Below are 22,911 nucleotides of genomic sequence, written 5' to 3' on the forward strand. Positions count from 1 at the left end.
AAATTAATCATGTCAGAAGCATTTGAGTCTGAGGGAAGCTCATCAAATTTCATGTTCAATAATGAATTTGTTTTCAAGTTAATAAGTTCCATTTGTATGTTATTAGACATCTTCATGATTTTTTATTCACTAAGTGAAAATGAGTTTATAAATGTAAGTATGCAGTCGTCTTTAGCAAAATCACAAAAACGACCTTCAATTGACTCTTTCAATAACCTGATTTTTCCAATATATTTTGTAAAATTGCCATTATCTTCAACATATTCGCTCTGCTCTTTTAATGCAGAAACTGGCTCAAATCCTTATTTTCTAGCTGAAAGGGGAACAGTTTTAACTTCATCTTGAATGCATTGATATCATTTACTAAGCTTGGAAACAATTTGTTCTTGCCCTGGAGTTTCAAATTTAGATCATTGAGATGGCTGGTAACATCAACTAAAAATGCTAAACAAAATAGCCAATAGTTATTACATAAAAGGGATCTTTCCTCAGGCAGCTCATTTTTATCTTCTAGAAAATTATGAGCAGTATTTTTCAGTTTCCAAAATGTACTCAGAACCAGTAAAAAGCCAGCACACCTCACAAAAAAGGATTCCAAATCCAGCATTTCACAAAATTCTCTGAATTCTCATCTGTTTAATCCTCTTGCTCTAATTTTATTCATGCATTTCACAACTAATAACATAACATGCTGCAAATTTAAAGATATTCCACACAGTGATTCTTGGTGATATACAGTGATATTTTAGGAGAGATGACCTAAAACGTTTTCAACCAAACGATTTCACCCTATCATTGATGGTGCTCCGTCAGTACAAACACTGATGAGTTTACTAGAATATAGTCGTAGATTTTCTAGGCATGATTCTACTTTGTCATATGTCTGATACTCTTCTTTTTCCATGAAGCAACTGAAGTCCGATAGGTTCTTCAAATTATCATCAATTCATCTTATATAAAAATGCTTAACTGGGCTATATCGTATATTTATCCAAAGCTAAAGAAAAGAAAGTATAGTATAGACAAGGTCTTTCAGTTGCTCAGATAGATCATGAGAGAATTCTTCAGTGCGTCCCATAACTGTTTGCTTTGATAGAGCAATTTTGTCTACCTTCTTTTCGATATTTTTTTTAATTCACTAAGAAATCTTGCAAATATTTGGAGACAAGCCTTAACAATTTTTTCTCCATCAGAGAAAGACTTCAGATTTTTTGGTCAAAGCTTGAAGCAATTTCATAGGATGCTTTCGGCAAACTTTCACAACTTATTTTAATAAATATACTTTGTCTTCTTTTGATTTCTTCCTTTTTCTTAATCACATATTCTTTCTGTAACTCAGACCCGACCACTAGGTTCAGTTTTCCTTCAACATCAATTTCCACTTTTCTTTTGCTCATTTTCTTTTGCATTGTGATGGGTAACTGAATGTAAAAACAAGGCTTAATTTTCAAAAACATGCAAAACTGCAAATATTCACAAAAGAAACAAAGCACAGCTCCATAGCGGATGGGTGTCAATTGTAAACTGACTGGCAAAAACCTATGACGCATTGCTGGTGCAGATAGCTGGCGCCTCAGAATCAAACAAACATCAATTGTGAATCGAACAGTTATGGTACAACTGCAGAACCAAGGTCCTTCTTTCCTAGATTGACTCATTGAACATTTTTTTTAAATGAAAAAAGATTAATGTGAAAGAAGATAACATTCGCCAAAAGATGTGCACAAAATAATAAAATTCCTAAAAATAATTGCTAAGTTTTAGATTTATTCTCAATAGAACCCATTTCTAGCTATAAGTTACTTAAATTTCTGTTATAGAGTTTTTTTCTTTAGATTGGTTTTCAGTGAATACTTTTTGCATGTGTAGGCTTACTTTTTTATTATTATCACTGGGGTACAATGAGCCACTTCTAATCATCCAATGTGCCACTTTTGGTGCATGCACCATAAGTTAGGCATCCCTGCCCTAGAGCATCAATGGGAAAATCAAGTCAAATTCCTGCTCCTGATTGTAATCGATGACAAGTGCATAGAAAATACTTTTCTCTTCTAGGCTTGGCCACTGAAGAATCATAGAGGAAAAGGGCTTCCCATAAGTTTCCCAAAAACATCTAGTAAAGAAAATTGATACCATATTTACCTGCAAATCTGTTGTACCGCCAATGAAACTTTTATAAAGTCTGGCTTAAATGATAGTCCATAATAGTTTGATGCTTTTAAATGTGACAAGGATTGGGCAGGTGGAAAGTTCCAAATCCCAAATATTTTCTATGTGAAAATAGTTTTCTTGCCTCTGCTCTAATTCTTTTGCTAATTGCTTTCAATAAAATCTCAGGCTCTTCAGCTAAGATCCTTCCCAATAATTTTAGCAAAGCTCCTCTTACTTTTATATGTATAGCCTCTCTAGTGCAATGGTCAATGAACAGTCAAAAAAGAATTGGAAACATGTCTAGCATAACCTTCCTGCTCTTGTATTCTATGCCTTGGCAATCTATTAGATTTGTTACATCTTTATGATTTGCGGCATAGTTCCTTCTGTTTTGCACACTACTCAACATCCTTTAAATTATTGGTTATTCCCTTGTCTGCTGTGCAACCCTCAGAAGCATGGCATTGCCTTTTATAGTTATTTATTTTGCTGTGATATGTTTAAAGATTGGGTGACATGGATGGCATAGTGCTTAGATATTACAGCGCCAATGACCCAGATTCAACTCCGACGCTGTCTGTAAGGAGTTGTGTGGGTTTTCTTCAGGTGCTCCTGTTTCTTCCCACTCTTCAAAATGTATGGGGGGGGTGGGGTTGAAGTTAATTGGGGCATTTGGGGACCACGGTCTCATAGGCTGGAAGGACATGTTACTGTGCTGTAAAAAAAACCTCATACTTCTCAAAATGAAACTCTATTTGCCACTTTCTTGCCCAGTTGATCAGACTATATCTTCCTGAGATCAAACACTTTCTTATTCCTTTTAAATGTATGTGTCATGTACAAACTTCTTCATCATGCCTTCCCTCCAGTTAAATCTAAATTATGTTCCAATATGAAAGCAAGTTGGTGGAGGAACAGATTGTGTCAGTGGGCAAATATTTTACCCTAAGGCATAGGACCGGAATTAGGCCACTTACCCCATCAAATCTGCCCTGGCATTCCATCATTACTGATTTATGTAAAATCACAGTGCTGGAGAAACTTAGCAGGTCAAAAAGTGTAGAAAAGATAAAGATACATAACAACATTTCAGGCTTGAGCCCTCCATCAAGATATAAAAATATATCAGAAGGTACCTGAACAAAAATGGTGTGGGGAGGGGCACTAGAAGCAGCACAGTCCCAAAGGCAGGAGGAAATAGGGGATAAGGGAGGGAGAGCACAACAGCAATCAGGGAGAGGAGGGATGGCTCTGTGAATAGAGATGGAAGTGGGTGGAGAGCTGGAGGAAAGATAAATGGAAAGGGAAGGGAGGGAGAACAAAGAGTAGGGTAACAGAAACCAGAGAAGTCAATGTTAGTGCCATCCAGTTGGTGTATGCCCTGATGGAAAATCAAATGTTGCTACTCCAATTTATAGGTGGTCATGGTGGGATAATACACGAGGCCATGGACAGACATGGGGCAGCATGCTTAGCATGGTGGTTAGCACAATGCTGTTGCATGGGTGCATGAGATTGCCTGGACATAGGCATCAATATAACAGAGGAAGAGTTGAGGGGCCTTGCTTGCCTGTGGAGGTTTGCAACATGGATTGCTCCACAAAGCCCCCAAACAGGCAGGCATGGCTACTCTATTAATTTGAAGAAAGTGGGATGAGTCAAAGAAGAAGTTAAAAAGAGTGAGAACAAGTTCTGCCAGACAGAAGAGGGTGGTAGTGGAGGGTGGCACAAAAATCTTATGTTGCACAATCTTTTTTCCTATGACAAAACTATGTGCGCACTGAATGCTTGTGCAAATCTAAACCTGAAAATGTTTCAAGATAATTTGGCACAGCCTCCCTCATAGCTAATAAAAATCTATTGGCATGTTTTAATACAAGTAAGAGTGTATTCTATAAAGCATCAATAAGTATTATCATTAATTACTACATTATTTTAGATCACTAACCTTTTGTGCACACATAAATTTCTTTTGTGCGCTAGTTGCAAAATGTGTTGGCGCACGCAGACGCTCACAGCTAAGAGGGAACAGTGGTGACTAGTTAGGTCTCTTGTCAAGAATTAAACAAAGGGCTTTGAGACCTGTGTGAGGAATGGAAGTGTAAATAGATTGGACGTCCATGGTGAAGATGAGGCATTCAAGTTCATGGAATTAGAAATCGATTGCATGTGAGGTATCATGGATGTAGGTGGGGAGGGATTGGACCAGGGAGAAAAGAGAGTTGAGGTAAGATGATACTAGTTTGGTGAAGCAGGAGCATACAGAAGCAATGAGTCTAATGAGGCAAGAGTATTTACTATCCTTTTCAACCCCATTCTCCTGTCTTTTCCCTATAACCCTTAATTCCATTTCTAATCAAGAATCTATCTACCTCTGTCGAAAATATATTAAATGGATACCCTATCAGTATACCCTATTGATTTTCTGATGCTTGTTAATAGCTTAGGAATTGAGCTCTACAACTCCACTCATGTAGAGAGTGCATCATAACATTTCAAAGTTTTATCTATTCATACCCTCATTGGGTCTTCTGCAAGTCAGAAGTCAGAAGATTGTGTCTAAAATGTTTAGTGTTATTTATTAAACTAAAAACAGAATACTCAGATGCTGAGAACGTGAAAATAAAATGCAAGGAAGACACAGCTTCCACAGATAACACCTATGAAGAATCAAGTAGAGCTAATATTTTGGGTCAATGACCTTCCATCAAAACTGCAGATTTTTCTGTTTGTATTTAGAATGAGAGGTCCATAGGCTCTCAGTGCTATTTATCATGTCTCCTGAGGTAATGAAGCCTGCAGAGCATTTACTGAGTCCAAATACATTAACATAAATTTAAACTATTTTTAAACAGTCTACATTTTTCATAATAGTCTTACATGAATAGCTCTGATTTTTATATACAAGTGTAATTATTTCCCATTTACATGGCAGCACTTATGAAACAATCATTCCTGCTTTATTTTCTCTGTTATAGTACATTACTCTTTTTCATCGTTATCTTTTATTTGAGTTATTTGAAAATATTGAACAAAATTCCCCTCTGGGGACTTAAAAATAGGAAATTCTTACAGTACTAAGAATTCACAATGCTGTTGGAGAATGAGCTCTGCCATTGTTGCCATGACAGCTAGCCTACTAATGATTTCTACTCATTCAAAGTGACCAATTTGTCAACTGATGTAGATGTGGAATTCTCCCAGGTTTGATTTGTTATCTTAAAACATGTCAAGGGAAGTTTTCCAGCAGCAATATCAAGATCTTCTTAAGCTCTTTAAGCCAAGTAAGTACATTTTTATTTGAGTGTTTATATAGATATAATATAGAAAGTTTCATGTAGCAGAGTTCTATTTTTGCCATGTGACAATTATCATTTGTGAAATTTGGAATCTTGTACCCCTATTTAGCCTATTATCATGGCTAGAATTTTGGATTCTAGGGGATCAGACAAGAAAATGGGATTGAGGTCAGAAATCACATTAGTCATGATTTTATTGGACGCTGAAGCAAGTTCAAAGTTCAGATTTATTGTTAGAGTACATATCTTCTTCTTTGGCTTGGCTTCGCGGACGAAGATTTATGGAGGGGGTAAAAAAGTCCACGTCAGCTGCAGGCTCGTTTGTGGCTGACCAGTCCGATGCGGGACAGGCAGACACGATTGCAGCGGTTGCAAGGGAAAATTGGTTGGTTGGGGTTGGGTGTTGGGTTTTTCCTCCTTTGCCTTTTGTCAGTGAGGTGGGCTCTGCGGTCTTCTTCAAAGGAGGCTGCTGCCCGCCAAACTGTGAGGCGCCAAGATGCACGGTTTGAGGCGTTATCAGCCCACTGGCGGTGGTCAATGTGGCAGGCACCAAGAGATTTCTTTAGGCAGTCCTTGTACCTTTTCTTTGGTGCACCTCTGTCACGGTGGCCATTGGAGAGCTCGCCATATAATACGATCTTGGGAAGGCGATGGTCCTCCATTCTGGAGACGTGACCCATCCAGCGCAGCTGGATCTTCAGCAGCGTGGACTCGATGCTGTCGACCTCTGCCATCTCGAGTACCTCGACGTTAAGGGTCACATAATATAACCCTGAGATTCTTTTTCCTGCAGGTCAGGCAGAATTTCTATTCAACAGCAGTGCAAAAAAAAACTGCTCAGGGACAGATACAAATAGAACAGAGAGAAATATAAACAAACTGACTGAGAAATATTCAATAACAAATAATGCGCAAAGTAAGAGTTTGTACATGGATTTCCACATCCTACTGCTGTTTCTCTATCTTATGCCAGGTCTCATCCACAGGATGGTTCTTACAGCAATGAAGGACTTTCAATACCGCAGAGAAATGTCACTTCACATTTTTGTGTTCAAGTCTCGGAAGAGGGATTTGAATACCTAATTTTCTGACTCAGAGGTGACAGTGCTATTATTCAGATTATGCCAATTCCACAAGATCAGTACTGGGATGCTTAACAAATTGCAGTAATAATTCTTCAAAGCTTTTCATTAATAGAGTTTTCACTTGTGGCACTCAGCCGTGTGTAAATAGGATGGAGTATCTTTAATCATATAAGCTAGCATAATTGCATATTGTTCTTAATGAAATAATCCATGCTGATATAAATACTAAGCATTCTCTGCTATTCAATGTAGTAATGAAGTATGCTACCTAATTATGACCTGTGATTTTGGCTGCCATGCAACTCAGTGTGGAATATTGATGTTTTAAATGGACATTACCAGTGAAATTAATGTTGTACCTGAAATATTCCATATATGTTTAGAATGTGGAAAAACATGGGAATTTTCACTCATGTGGCAGTAGAAGGCCATCTGGAAGTGTTTTGTATTGATGTAGTTATTTATTAAGTGTCATTATAGTAATGTAGAGGTTCTACAAACAAATATTGTGACATTTAAAATGTTTCGTGGTGTTTGGTTCAGACAAGAATGTTGGCCATGAGACAAGGAAAACTTACTGATATTCTTCAAATTTTGGTGCCTTTCATGCTGTAATCAAATAGGAATCTTTTGTCTGAAAATGTAACTGAACTTCACAAAGCACAATGTTGTACTTATGTATGGATAGCCCACAGATCCAGCAAAATGAAACATTCGCACCAGGTCCTCAGCATCGGACCCATCCTTAGGGAAAGATATGAGTGATGTTACAGAAATTGAAGGTGCGTAGAGTGGGAGTGACAACGGGGTCAGAAATCATTTCAGAGTTAATAATGACTCTGGGCTTCTGAATCGTCTAATTCAGTTTCAACCACAATCTTGTAGGGAAATATAATGAATGTTAAAGATGCAGTTTCCCTGATTTTGACCTGTTCTTTTCTCAATGCTAGGATTGTATTTGTTACTTTCTAACCACAGGATATGAGTTAGAATCTAAAGATTCTGAAAGTTCATAACAAGTACATTTGCTGTCTCTGCAGATGCTTATATTAAACTCAAGATATTAGCCAGATTGTTTAGGGTATTTGTTCCCTTTTGGTCCTACCATATTTTTTACTAATATAAATTATTTAAGTTCCTTGTTCATTTTTAACTTTCTGTTTCCCACTATATCGAGTATATTTTTCAGATGATTTCAAGGAGCAGCATATAAATAGAAAGAATGAGGTGAGCCAGCCCGCCACGGCCGCGATTGAGCCAGCGCTCTGGGTGGCGAGCACAACCAAAGGTCAGCAGCCCGCGCAGTGTCACTGGCAACAAGCAAACCAGCGGGTGAACGGCAAGGGCAGCTTCAAGGCCAGTGACCCCAAAATGGCGCTGGCCTTTCTGCGCAGCCAATAGACAGGGACAGAGAGCGGGGAAGAAGGGCATTGTTATGTAGGAAAGTACACGCGAGCAGGAAACCTGCTTTTGTTATGCATGTTGGGAAGGAGATTGGTCCACGCCAAAACTTTTCAAACCTTCCCCGTCAAAGATGCTAGTCTCCCAGCACTCCACCTGGACTCCGTACAGAGATTGGACGAGTACACAAGGGTCCTGGCCGAGTTCCCTGCAGGGCTCACTCCCCAGTTCACCATGGTGATGCCCCGACATGGAGAAAAGCACCTCATCCTGGCCCGGGGCCCACTGCTCCATGCAAGGGCAAGACTCCTTCCTCTGGAGAAGCTCCAGCTAGCGAAGGAGGAATTCAGGAAGCTGGAAGAGCTCGGCATTGTACGGTGGTCAGACATCCAATGGGCTTCTCCCCTGCACATGGTACCCAAAGCAACTGGGGGCTGGAGACCATGCAGTGACAACTGCCAGCTCAATGAGACCACAACACCGGATCGGTGCCCCATGCCACACATCCAAGATTTCATGTCTAACCTGCACGGGGCAAGGATCCTCTCCAAGGTGGACCTTGTGCGGGGATATCATTAGATCCCAGTACACCCCAATGATATCCTCAAGACTGTCATCATCATCCGGTTCGGTCTCTTCAAATTCCTCCGAATGCCATTCAGGATAAAGAAGGCTGCACAGATCTTCCAGAAACTCATGGGCACAGTGGGCCGAGACCTGGATGGCACCTTTGTGTACCTGGATGACAACCTTGTGGCGAGCAAGAACCAACAGGAGCATATGGCACATCTCCGCAACCTCTACACCTGACTGAGCGAGTTCGGCCTGACGATCAACCCAGCAAAATGTTAGTTCGGATTGGAGGCAATCGACCTCCTGGGCCACAGGATAACCAGGAAAGGAGTCACACTGCTACCCAGTAAAGTGGAGGCCATCTGGAAGTTCCTCAGACCCAACACAACTAAAGGACCACAGGAGTTCTTGGGGATGATCAATTTCTATCACAGGTTCGTCCCCTCAGCTGCCTGGATCATTTGGCCCTTGTTTGCCCGGATGGCAGGCAAGACGAAGGAATCACCTGGGACAAGGAAGCCCTGGTGGACACCATTCTCCTGGCATGTCCCAGGTCAGACACTCCAATGCCCCTGACGGTGGATGCCTCAGGAATGGCGATCGGCGGAGTTCTGGAGCAGCAGATCGAAGGAAGTTGGCGGTGGCCGGCTTTCTTCAGCAAATATCTGCTGCCTCCAGAACTGAAGTTCAGTGCTTACAACAGAGAGATGCTGGGGCTGTACTTAGCCAGCTGCCACTTCAGGTACTTCCTAGAAGGTAGGTTCTTCATGACTTTCACAGATCACAAGCCCCTGACATTTGACTTGACTAAGATCTTGGACCCCTGGTCAGACCCCCTGCAATGACACTCATCTTACATCTCAGAATACACCACAGATGTAAGGCATGTCTCTGGCAAGGACAACGTGCGCCAGGGCCCTCTTCTCTTTCTGAGCGGCATGGCTTGGGTTACCATCTCATATCACATCTGACAGAGTGGCCCAGTTCACCTACAGTCTGTGGTCTAATCTCGCCAGCCAGCTGCATCACACAACAGCTTACCACCCACAGTCTGAACTCGTCTACGGAGGAGCTGCACTGCTGGATCTGGGAGAATTAATACCATCCCCAGGTGGACAGCAGGACGACTCTGCAGCATTCCTCCACAGGCTAAGGAAAAGAGTCGGCAACCTGGCCCTGATTCTACCTTCCAGGTAGGGATACACAAGGACTAACATCCCCAATGACCTGCAGGACAGTGAGTATGTTTTCATTCACAGGGGTTCATGTCGTCCACCGCTTCAGGGGGTCCATTCCAGATCATCCGCAACAATGGGGCCACGTCTGAGCTGGAGGTCAGAGGCAAGATGGAGATCTTCACCACAGACAGGCTGAAGCTGGTACACCTGGACCGGCGCACCTGGTCAAGACACCTGCACCCCGCCGAAGAGGCAGGCCACTGAAGGCTGCAGAAACTTTGCCTCTGGGCACCAAGGACAATAACATGGACAATACCGCCAGTTCTAGGGGGGGGTCATGTGGTGGAATGCCACCGCGGCGATCGTGTTGGCACTCCAGGTGGCGAGCGCAACCAAAGGCCAGCAGCCCACGCAGCAACACTGGCCCCAACAGCAAGGGCAGCTTAAATGCCAATGACCCCAAAATAGTGCTGGCCTTGCTGCACAGCCAACAGTCAGGGACAGCGCATGGGGAAGAAGGGCATTGTTATGCAGGAAACTATCCATGCGCAGGAAACCCGCTATTGTTATGCATGTTGTGACATCAGCCAAGGGGGGCCATGGCGGGAATAATGCAAGTATAAATGCCAGACCTGAGCCCTAATAAAACTCAGAGCTTAACCTGACTACACTACGTTTGTGTGTATGTGTCTTCTTTCGAGTAGCGCACGGCTTATTGTATCCTGAGTAATGATGTTCAACGTGATAAAAACACAATTCTGGAGAAACTCAGCAGGTCAAACAGTATACTTTGTGTAGAAAAGATAAAGAAACATGACCAATGTTTTGAGTTTGAGTCCTTCATCAATGTATGAACGAAATGAAGGCAATTATCCAAACATTGTGTTCATATCTTGATGAAAGGCTCACACCAGAAATGTTGGATATGTATCGTTATCTATAAATATCTAAAATACATTGTTTGATCTGTTGAGTTTCTCCAGCATTGTATTTTTACTTCAATCACAGTGTCTGGAGACTTTTGTGTTTTACTTCAATGTGATAAATATGGGTTCTGTTGTATGCATTACCGTATATTTCAGTGTATTAAGTTGAGTTGTGAAACCCCAAAAATCTCTCAAAAATAGGTGTCAACTTATACGCCAGATATTCTTTTGAAACCTTAAAATCCAATTTGTGCTGATCTGGTGTATAAGTCGACCCTGAAACACCAAAAAAAAACTTGACTGCGACAGATTTTCATTGAGATTTTTATTGAAAACAACACCACATTTAAAAGCCTTCAAAATCACTCTCCCTATCATTGTCTGAAGCAAAGATGGCAGCAAGCACATCTATACTCTCACTGTTTAAACAGTCATCATATAGGTCCCAGTCTGTATATGGTGAGGTGGGTTTAGCTTCATCGTTAGTGTCCCACAATAAATCATCTTCTGTGTCATCAATTGCACAAAAGATACCGCATTTTTAAAATTATTTTATCACAGTCTCTTTAAATTTGTCCCATGCCTTGAGCATGAAGTTAAACAGCATATCAAGTGATGTAGCATATGTTGTCCCGCCTTTTGTAAACAACTTTTCTGCACTCGACGTCCATGTATTCCATTCCTCACACACATGGTCTTTCAATGGCTTTTTCAAGTAGACATCGAGAGGTTGCGATACAGATGTCAAATCACCTGGAATAATTACCATGTAAGTATTATGTAATGCTTTTAGTGTTCTCAGTTAAGTGGCTACGAAACATATCCCAGACCAGCAAACTCAGTTCTGCATAATCTGCCTGGCCACCTGTCCACACATTGTCTATCCATAGTTTAGACCATTTTCATCCATCAATCCTTTTTCATGTAAATGTACAAAATACCTGCAGGAAATTTAATTTTTGGTTTAATTTTGCACTTGAAGATTACCAAGATAATACCACCATAAACCTGGTTCTTTCATGGCCTGTACTTCTGGTTTGCAAAGTTTTAACATCTTTCCATTCCACTGTTTTATTGCCCATCACATCAAAATTCATGGGGGTTTCGTCCATGTTTCCAATGCAAACTGGTGTTTCTGCCAGTTCCGTATAATAAACTGGTGAAAACTTACAACTTTATGATCAAGATCTTTTGTTTGTTTCTGTGCCATTTTTGTTTTTTGGCATAATACCAGATTTTTCCTGTTCATGAAATGATTGCATCAGCCTACTGTAGCCTCAAAATTATCACTAAGATTTGGGTGCGACTTGGCCCACTGCAGTGCAAATGTTCTTATTTTATTTCGGGTGACTATGTAGCAATCTTGCCTCTGTCCATGTACCCATTCTGCAACATGATTTTCCAACTCTGACCAACGAGTGATTCCTTTTCTCAAAGAACATTGCCTTTTTGGTATTTTTGTTAAAATTTCTTCTTTCTTCCTCCAATTTCTTACCAACTTCTCGTGCAAATCAAATTTTCTTGCAGCAGTGCAGTTGATTTTCCATTTCTATCACTTTCAACTTAAAGCTCACATATTTTTGTCAACGCCCAGAAGATCAATCCACACTATCTAATGGTGATGACAAAAACACCGGTCAACGGTCCATCTCAGGCATCGTGAGCTTTGGCGGATCGACTTATTACACTGATCAATGGGGAACCTCAGACAGCCAGAAAATTGAGGTTAACCTTATATGCCGGATACAGCATAAAACCCTTAAAATGATGCTGTAAAAGGGGGTTGACATACACCAGTCAACTTGTACGGTGAAATATATGGTATATTGTACACGTGCATCTATACAAACTTTCTTCTACCTGTCAATACAAAAAAATGGCACATTCTGAGAAATGGAATGATCTTATTGTTTCCTTGGTTTAAATGCAAATTTTACAGATGGGCTTACAGTAATTCGCAGAGAAATGTGACAATCATCTGATTTCACTGACTCCAGCTTTTTATACAATGTTGCTGTACATAGTTGCAAAGTAGTTTTAAAATATTGTGCATAGAAAAGCATTGCTACATGCTGCTGTGTTGTGACAAGCCTTCATGTAAAGTAATATGAGACGTAGTTGGATCTAGCTAAGTCTCGATGTTCCAGTCTTTAGCTCCTTGCTTCTGGTGACATTATGGGACTGATGCATTCAATAAAGCATAACCCTTTATGGCAACAGCAACATCTGCAATGCCAGCTTTCATTTGATTGATGGATGCAATTTTAACCTTCTGCAAGTAAAATGTTCCACTTAGTGCCTTGATAAAGATAACCATATTTATAGTACTTTTCTGACTGTGCAGGAAAGTCGGTGCATTCCTTTCATTACATTTCAGTATGTTTCAGCAAATACTTTTGCCCACATAATTCAGCATGGCAACCTTTTTGAAGAATTATGGAAATAAAGGACCTATGTAGCGGCGGCTACACTGCTCCTGCAATAACACACACAACCAGATGGGTTGAGCTCGGTGAGTAGACTGATTTATTGCAGGCTGCTGGGCTGCACTTATACTCCCAGCCCAGACTTGGCTGAGAACCGCGCTGGAGGGCGCTGACATCCCCCAGGCATCACGTGGTCCCCCAGCGTGGGTTTCTGACCCCCGTGCTGGAAGGAAGGGAAACCCCCGATGTTGCCATTTTGGCCGGCTGCCCCGCTGCGTGGCTTTCAAGCGGGGCCGGTTCGCCTGCATTGTGGTGAGCCGCCACACAGCCCCCCCCCACCCCCCAGAACCGGCACCAATGTCCTATTTTGACAGGCGGCCTCGCTTCTTGGGCTGGGTAACGGCCACAGGCTTGGTGGGATTGAGATGCGCTGGCTTCAGCCTGTCCATGGTAAACAGCTCCCACCTGCTGCCCATATCCAGTGTGAACGTCAAGCCAGAATGCTGTACAACCCTGTACAGCCCCTCAAATGGTTGCTGCAGAAGTGCTGTGGTCAGGCCCCGCCGAACAAAAACGTACTCCGTGGAAAGCAGTTTGCCAGGAACATGAGACAGGTGGGTGCCATGCCTGGGCGGTGGGGGTTTGAAGGAGTCCAACTGTGTCCTGAGGTGAGGAAGTAGTTCATGCGGCGACCGCTGGGAATTGTGAGGTGCGTTGACAAACTCACCAGGTAGTGCCAGAAGCGCACCGTAGACCAGCTCAGCTGATGATGCCTGCAGATCTTCCTTGGGAGTGGAGCGGATGCCCAGGAGCACCCAAGACAGTTCATCCGTCCAGTCAGAACCGGTGAGGCGGGCCTTGAGCGCCGTCTTAAGGTGGCGTTCAACCAGTCCATTGGCCTGCAGGTGGTAGGCTGTGGTGCAGTGTAGCTGGATCCCCAACCTGTCGCCGATTTGTCCCCAGAGTGCAGATGTGAACTGGGCACCCAGATCACTGGTGAGGTGAGCCGGGACGCCGAACCGGGCGACCCAACCATGCAACAGTGCTCGGGAACAGGAGGCGGTGGAGGCGTCTGGCATTAGGATCACCTCAGGCCAGAAAGTGGTGTGGTCCACCATCATAAACAGGTAACTCTTGCCCCGGGAAACAGGTAAGGGCCTGACAATATCCACGTGAAAGTGGATGAACTGTTCCAGGACGTGCTCGAACTCCTGTACAGGCGCCCTGGTGTGCCTGTGCACCTGGACATCTGGCAATGAGGGCATGTTCTTGCCCAGCCCACGATCTGCTTCCGCAGCCCATGCCATACAAACTGTTCTGCCACCATCCAGACTGTGGACCTGATGGACGGATGTGAAAGATGGTGAATGTGACAGAAGACCTGCCTGCGCCACTGCTGGGGAACCAGTGGCCGCGGGGTGCCCAAGGAGATATCGCACAGGATGGTGCCTTCACCGCTCGGAGTCAGGAGATCTCGGAACCGCAGGCCGGTGATGGCAGTCTTGAAGGCCCTATTCTCCTCATCAGCTTCCTGGTCCCGGACAAGCTGGACGAACTCGAGGCCGGGCGTCAGCGCGCAGATGGCCAGTTGTGAGAGTGCATCGGCAACCACATTGTCCCTCCCCGCCTTGTGCCAAATGTCGGTGGTAAACTCCAAACCGAAGGAGAGGTGACTGGCGGGCCGACCAGGGATCCTTTGCCATTGCAAGTACCTGGGTGAGGGGTTTGTGGTCTGTGAAAATGGTAAAAGTCCTCCCCTCCTAAAAATAGCGGAAATGCCGCACTGCCAGGTACATGCCCAGTAACTCGCGGTTGAAGGCACTATACTTGCGTTCCGGCGAGCAAAGCAGGTGGCTGAAGAATGCCAGTGGCTTCCAATATCCCTTCACCTGCTGCTCCAGGATGGCACCGACGGGTGTGGCAGAGGCATCGACAGAGAGTGCCATATGCAGGTCGGTGTGCAGGTGGGCCAGCATGGCGGCCTTTGCGAGGGTGTCCTTGGTGGCCTCGGATGCGGTGCAGGCTTCTGGGTTCCAAGTGAGCATCTTGTGCTTGGCTGCGATGAGGGTGCACAGCGGCTGCATGATGCACGCAGCTCCTGGGGTGAAGCAGTTGTAAACGAACTCCTGCAGCCCCTTGAGGCTGTCCGGGCATGGGAACTCCCTGATAGCGGCGACCTTCGCAGTGGCGGGTGTGGCTTCTTCTGCCATGATGGTATGGCCCAGGAACTGCATGGACTCTTTCCCGAACTGGCACTTGGCCGGGTTGATGGTAAGGCTGAAGTCGGCCAGCCGGGAGAAAAGGGCACATAGGTGGGCCTTGTGTTGCACCCTGTCCTTGCTGGCGACGAGGATGTCGTCCAAATAAATAAAGATGAAATCCAAGTCCCTGTCCACAGAGTCCATGAGGTGCTGGAAGGTCTGAGTGGTGTTCTTGAGCCCTAACGGCATGTGCAGGAGTTCAAACAAGCCAAGGGGGTGATGATCGCCGTCTTGGGTATGTCCTCAGGGTGCACCAGGATTTGGTGATATACATACACCAGGTCAACTTTGGAGAAGACCCTCACACCATGCAGGTTGGCCATAAAATCCTGGATGTGAGGGATGGGGTAACAGTCAGGAACAGTTGCCTTGTTGAGCCGTCGATAGTCTCCGCAGGGACGTCAGCTGCGAAGGCTTTCGGGACCAGGTGTAGCAGTGAGGCCCACAGGCTGTCGGACCGCCAAATGATCCCCAGCTCCAGGTGCAAAAACTCCTCCTTCGCTACCTGGAGCTTTTCAGGCGGGAGTCAGCGTGCCTTGGCATGAACCGGTGGGCCCTGAGTGGGGATGTGGTGGAACACCCCGTGGCGCGGCGCGGCGAGGCAGTGGAGAACTGTGCCTTGAGGAGTGTCGGGAACTCGTCCAGGATCTGCTGGAACTCGTCTCTGGTTGTGCTGATTGTTACCATCTGCGGTTGCTCTGAGTGGGAGGCGTCGAGGCGAACAGCTTGGAAGGTACGGGCATCCACCAGGTGCCTACCTCGAATGTTCACCAGAAGCCTGTGTGCGAGGAGGAAGTCTGCACCTAGGATGCCAGTCGGGTGGGACGAAACGGTGAACCTCCACGCGAGATTCCATTGGCCGATCTGGAAGTGGACTGTCTCGACTCCATACGTCCGGATTGCCATTGCATTGGCCATACAGAGGGTAGGTCCACGAGGTTGGTTCATGGATTCGATGGCTGCAACCGGGGTGATGCTGATCTGGGCTCCAGTGTCAATGAGGAACTGCCGGCCGCTGACTGAGTCCCACAGGTAGAGAAGGCTGTGTCCTTGGCCAGCCGCCACAGCCATTAACAGCAGCCAGCCTGGTCGTTTCCCTGGAACGAGCAGGCTGACGACACTTCTGAGCCTTGGCTCCCCAGTGCTGGTGGTAGAAGCAGAGGCCTAAAGTAGATGCTGTGGCATTGGTTATGCTCTTGGGGCCCCCTGCAGGGGCTGGGTGCTCTACTGCAGTGCTAGGGGTGGGCTTGGCGTGATCGTGCCCGTGCCTCGTGACCTGCTGGACCACTGAGCCTTCCGAGAATCGTGCGAGCCATAGCTCTTGGCGACCTTCCTCAGGTCGGTGAAGCTCTCCTGGACCAGCAGCGGCCGGATGTCCCTGGGCATATGTTCGAGGAAGATGCACTCAAAGAGTGGGCAGGGTGAGCATGAGCATCTCGTCCATCAGTTCCTTCGGGGACCTGTCCCCCAGGGCATCAAGGTGCAGCATCCGAGCGGCATACTGGTGTCTGGATAGTCCGAGGGACCCAGTAAGCACTCGCTTGATGGTCTCGTACTTGTCCTCAGTGGGTGGGTACTGAACAAGGTGCAGGATGTGTCTGGCGGTGGCCTGGTCCAGGGCAGTGACCACATGGTAGAATTTGTTATGAAGCTTATCTGCCTGAAAGCCTCATGATACTATTCAGACTATTGTGCGTGCGTTGACATGGGTGAAATACAAATCACCTTTCTGTCTGACCTACTAAGTTTCTCCAGCAACTCTTCGTCTGTTCTGATGCTTCATCTAGAGTGAACGTTCAGAAGAGAGCATCAAAAAATGATCTATTCCCATCCCAACCATCCCAATAATAAAAGTAACTCGATCAGATATTTCATCTGTTCCAGCAATACATGTAAAAATTGGATTTTTTATAAAGATGAAGGATCGGTTCAATTGAAATTTGTGTACGGTTCTGGTAACTTCACTACAGCAAGGTTGTGAATGTTATAGAGAGAATACAGAGAAGTTTTATAAGCATGCGGCCTGGATTGGAGAGCATGCCTTATGAGGTCAGGTTGATTGAGCTTGGTCTTTTCTCCTTGGAGCGATGGAGGATGAGTATCATCTTGATGAAGGTGTATAAGATAAGGAAAGGCATTGATCATGTGGATGGCGAAAGGCTTTTACCCAGGACTGAAATGGCTAACACAAGGGGGCATAATTTTAAGGGGCATGGAAGGACAGGCGTGATGTAACGGGTAGGTTTTGCACAGAGATAGATGGATGTATGAAATACTTTGCTGGTGAATGCAGGTACAATCAAATCTTTTAAGAGACTCTTAAGTAGATGGAAGTGATTAAAAAAACGGAGAGTTATGTAGCAGGGAAATTCTAGGTCATTGTTAGAGTAGGCTATTAGGTTGGCTGGCACAACACTGTGGGCCAAAGAGATCCAGATTTCTATGTTCTATTTGAAATTGACAGGACAAATTGAGAAGGGAATTAAAAAGGTGTACAGAATATTAGATTTATAAAGAGAAGCAATGAATACAAGAGCAAGCATGTCATGCTAAACCCTTATAAAACAGCTGAACCAAGCATTTCTGGGAATTGCCATTTAAGGTTATTAACCATTTGTAGAGTATGGAATATGATTCATGAGAATTTACTAAGAGCCAGGTATTAGGGATTTCAGTTATGTTGTGTGGTAAAGGAAGTTAGATTTATTATCCAGTAATTTGATAGAAAGATTCAAAATGTTTTTGTTAGAGAAAATGACGACAAAACTAATTCCACTGTCTAAAGGATCAGAAATCGGAGAATATAGGCCCAAAGTAATTAGCAGAAGAGCCAAAGATGAAGTTTTTTTTTGATTAACGATTTCATTACTATAGAGGACAGAATAGTGAATGTTTATTCTACAGCAATTTTCAAAAGAGAATAAGATTATTGTGAGAACATTACCAAATCATAGGGTAAGATTAACCTGCAGGACTCGTTGAAATTTTTTTTTTCACATCGAAAGCAGAGGCAGAATGAGACAGACAGCTTCATTCCAGGCTGCAAAATTCTCACATTCAAATATAAATCAATTTCTAAGGGATATGCACTAAATGAGAGAAGTAGAGCCAGTATATTGGGAGGACACGTAGCAGCTGTCAGGGAATAATGCACATCATAACTCATGCAGCAGAAATAAAACTAGCCCAAAGAACACTCCAGGAAATATCTATAAAATGTGACAATATTTTAAGTCACTGCAAAGCATATTTTGGGGCCTGTTTTTGCAAAGTCACAAGCATACAATATAGTATCAGCATTTCCTCCTCTTCTAGCACAGGTTTTCCATATTATTATACTCAAAGGGGATGTTAATGTTATTTTTCATTCTCATTGCAAATTACAGAAGGTAGTGGGCTTTAACCATATTTACAAAGAATGGAAATGGCAGCCAGCTTTTGGGATAGATTGAAGGGTATTTTATCTATATCTGTTGAAACTAAAATGATCCTGTGGATATTCACTTCTGATTTTAGGTGACAACATGTAAAATCTATTTGGTCCTCCATAAATAGATTTCCTTATCGTCATAAATACCTAAGAGAGGAGAAAATTCAAAAATCTAATCCTGATAAGACTGATTTTCTAATGTATGCACTTTCTCCCAATTTTAGACTGATAAAATAGAAATGAGAAAACACTATACAAAATCATTAAAATTCAAGGTAAGTGAATTTAGCTATAAGCATCTAATCAATTAACAAATATACTTTTTAAATGCTTTATGTAAAAGAGTGTGCTTTCTGATTTAAAATCTGTTTCCACAGCTTGACCTTGCATCAATAATCCCATTTGATTTATTACATTTGCTGTTTGATTATAATCCCCTGTTTCGACTAAATCGTTTACTTAAGGTACGTACACTATTCTTATTAGCTTTTTACTGCAACTTCTTTTTTCTGTTTTGATTTTTAATTTGCATGTTAGTGTACATCTCATTTTTTTGTGTTTTATTGACCTTTTGAATGTTACTGAATTGCTACAACTCTCAAGATCCATAAATCCTTCTTGAATTGCTTCAACTAAAATGGGATACATGGTATCATACCATTAGCTTGATCCAAATGAAGTGATTGGGGAAAGTTTTACACATGGGAATGATATGCTACAACCATTTTCTTCAATTCATATAAAATCTCAATCCTGAGTTTATAAAATATAATTGCTTACTGCAAATGAGCTTTTGAAGCTTTTTCATGATGTCAATCCCAGTAAATAAATGTAAAATGAAAGATTTCTTTGCTGTCTCTTTCTCTCGTTTCCCACTGTGTATAGGATTGCAGTAAAGATATCTAGATAAGTCTAATTTGGGACTGACTGGGAAAATATTTAGGAACATTTTTTTCTAATTTCTCCTCCTGCATAGAATGAAATATTTGGAAGTGCTTTGATTTGTGGTAGAACAAGGAAAAAGTAGCAGAGATGTTCCATCAATGGCTTTCTTCAACTAATGCAAACTGTAGTTTGAAAGCTAAAGCAAGAAATGCAAACAGTGTTTGCCCTTCTTCTGGAAAATTAGCCAACAAACTGGAAATAAACAAAATCTGTAACATAGACAACCAGCCAGGATTAGTCAAATAAAACACAAATCCCAATTCTAAATATGGAAATAAATGCAGTAAAGAAGAGAAATAGCCTCTAACTTTCTGCCAATTGGGTAGCTTTTATATCCTACTTGAAATGCGTTGAGTCAGCCAATGTGCTTGCTAGAAATCATCAAATTATATAAGAAAATTTGCAGATGCTGGGGCTGAGTACAACTCACAAATGTGCTGGAGAAACTCAGCAGGTCTTGCAGCATCCATACGATACCTGATGAAGGGCCCAGGCCTGAAACATTGGTTACCCTTCAGGTGGATACTTTGTGACCTGCTAAGTTTCTCAGCACATTTATGTATCAAAATGATCAATAGACTCTTTACATGTGCAATTACATGCATCAGATTCCCATTGTTATTTTAGCATGAAGATGAATGACATAAGCTTGGACCCAAATCTTGTAATGACTTAGTTAGAGGGGAAGAGAGCAGAATGCTTTTCTGTAGACTAATTGAAAGTAACCAGGAGATCTTCACTCCAGCTTCTCCATTTTGGTGAAGGCCTATAAAATTATTGATATTACAAAACAGACAGGTTAGCCCTTGAGGCTATTTATCAGCTGATGAAAAGCACATACCTAACTGAGACTAACAAAATATTATTAATAAAATTCTATTTGAGGCAGAAGTTGTAATCCTAATCTCTATTCCTGAGAAACATCATTAGTTTAGTTGAATAACAATTTTGCCTGAATTTCACATGGCTTGTCCTGATATCAATTTTGAAAACATTACTGGGTGCAGCTCTAAACATTTGTAATAAGTCCAGGCCAAAAAATGAGATTTGGATGTGAGTCCATCTCTATGGGCTGCAACTGTAGTCTGTTTTTCTGTCCATTTACTAATGATTAATGTATTGAGTGTGGCAATAAAAACAGCAGACTTTAGTGGATATCAGCTCATCTTTGCATGTCCAGTTTTTTTTCTGTAAAGTGATTATTGTTATCGGTAATTGCAGCATGCTTTGGTTTTTGTCAGTTTTAAGTTAACATTCTCAAACCAAGTATGTTGCCCACATATTTTAATAAATTATAGGAAATCAAAAATGCTTAAAATGAGTTAAACACCAAAAATCTAAAGCAATCTGACATTAAACATAAAAGGGAAGCAGAAGAGAAATGAAGGAAAAGTTAACTATTTAGAAATTAAGACTGAAGAATTAATAATGAGAAGTGAGAACAAGGCAGAGATGCTAAACAAATAAGCAGGCACAAGGAGCATTAAGATTTGGTACCATCCAATTTCTGTGTTCGCAATGATTCTATGCATCAATACCATTTGATCAAATACAAAATATTCAACATTTTCTGATGATACAAGGTAGTATAAGATTGAAATTTTTTTCAATAACTAAAAAACAAAAAAACATTGTCAGAATTAAGCACTGAGGTTACAAAGTAAGAATAACTGATCATGTTCTTTGTTTATTTTTATCTATTTCTCCAGTATTCTATCTTCTTTGAATTTAATAACCATGTGGAGTCCATAATGAAAAGACCTTACCGTTACAGGTAGGTGGCCATTGAATAAAAAATGTTAATAACTCATCCATGAAAGTAACAATAAAAGGTTTTGTCTATTAGACCTACGTTAAAAAATGCAGATGAACACTACATACAACACAAAGTTGATATTTCAATAAAAAAATTATACCTTACAGCGGCGACTCTTTGCATGCAATTCCAAAGGGAATCATCACATTTTCCTGTTTCATAGTATTAAAACTCAAGCACAGAAGCACAGAAATCAACTTACCAGTAAGTAGCACTGTACTAAGGACGTTTGTAGATCTAGTGACTGCCATGAACAGCAAACTCCAAAGGTCCAGGGGCAATTCAAAGCCTGTACACAGACCATTTAAACACTGTGAGTGATTCAAACAGCCAACACATGGACCACTTAAAGAAGACCCATCCATGTAAGTGCGGAGTGGGTCTACTCTGAGGGCTCCATCCCCCACTATCCCTTTGGCCAATGACCCATCTTTAGAAAATGAACTGGATGAACTCAGAGCCAGATTACTGCAGCAGAGAGACATCAGGATTTGCAATGTGATGTTTTTCACTGAGACATGAGTGAACAAAGACATTCCAGACACAACTCTACAGCCCGAGGACTTCACCCTCCACTGCGCGGACTGGACACCGACATCAGGAAAAACCAGTGGAGGTGATGTTTGATTCATCATGAATTAATCATGGTGCACAAATGTGAAGTTACATCTCAGTCATGACATATTCATTCAAGTTTGAGGACAAGTCCTTGAAATATGATCCAGTTCACTAATTCAAAGGAGTCCTGCAGACACTCCTCCGCCTCCTTCATCCATACCTTTGCTGTCTACTCCACTGGGTCCTGTAGTCCTCATCAGGTGATCAAGTGTCGTCCATTCTATTTGCCAAGGGAGTTCAACCTGATTGCTGTATACATTCTGCTCTAGGGTAACATCAGGCTAGCACTGGAGGGGCTGAGCACTGTGATCAGCAGCCATGAGACTGCACATCCTGATGCCAGCTAAGAGGCAATTCCAAGACAATCTAGAGACAGAGTCAGATACTCACCAGCTAGGGCAGGGATTGCAGGCCATTGCATCCTTCAAGGCAAAGCTGAATATCATAAATGGCTGTGATGCTTCACTACCTGATGATCTGAACATCTTTTATGCTCTCTTTGAAAAGGAGAGCTCAAAGGTACCAGCGTCAGAACATTCTTCAAGAGGATGAACCTTCACGAGGCGTCAGGCCACGATGGCGTGCCTGACAGGCTACTGAAAATCTGTGCCAATCAATTAGCTGGAGTGCTCATGGACATTTTCAATCTCTCATTGCTGCAGTTGGAGATTCCCGCCAACTTCAAAAGAGCACCAATCATGTCAGTCCCCAATAAGAGCAGAGTGAACATTCATATCTACTGTGATGAAATGCTTTGAGAGGTTGGTCATGGCTAGAATTAACTCAAGTCCAAGTAAATCTG

At 42.7% G+C, this 22,911-nt stretch overlaps 1 protein-coding gene across 4 annotated transcripts in view; it reads left to right on the plus strand.

Moving 5' to 3' along the window:
• LOC138755633 (cyclic nucleotide-gated channel beta-3-like) overlaps positions 1 to 22,911 on the plus strand; it is a 142,569-nt gene that overhangs the window by 45,952 nt on the left and 73,706 nt on the right. For all 4 annotated transcript variants that reach the window (XR_011352435.1, XM_069921984.1, XM_069921985.1 and 1 more), the window contains 3 exons: positions 18,955 to 19,005; positions 19,108 to 19,194; positions 21,385 to 21,449. Coding sequence is in view for 3 of the 4 variants with exons in the window: in XM_069921984.1 (XP_069778085.1) it covers positions 18,955 to 19,005; positions 19,108 to 19,194; positions 21,385 to 21,449 (203 nt within the window). In the remaining variant the exon portion in view is untranslated. The remainder of the gene's footprint in view (positions 1 to 18,954; positions 19,006 to 19,107; positions 19,195 to 21,384; positions 21,450 to 22,911) is intronic.

This window comes from Narcine bancroftii, chromosome 2 (assembly GCF_036971445.1).
Source record: "Narcine bancroftii isolate sNarBan1 chromosome 2, sNarBan1.hap1, whole genome shotgun sequence".
Classification (NCBI taxonomy): domain Eukaryota; kingdom Metazoa; phylum Chordata; class Chondrichthyes; order Torpediniformes; family Narcinidae; genus Narcine; species Narcine bancroftii.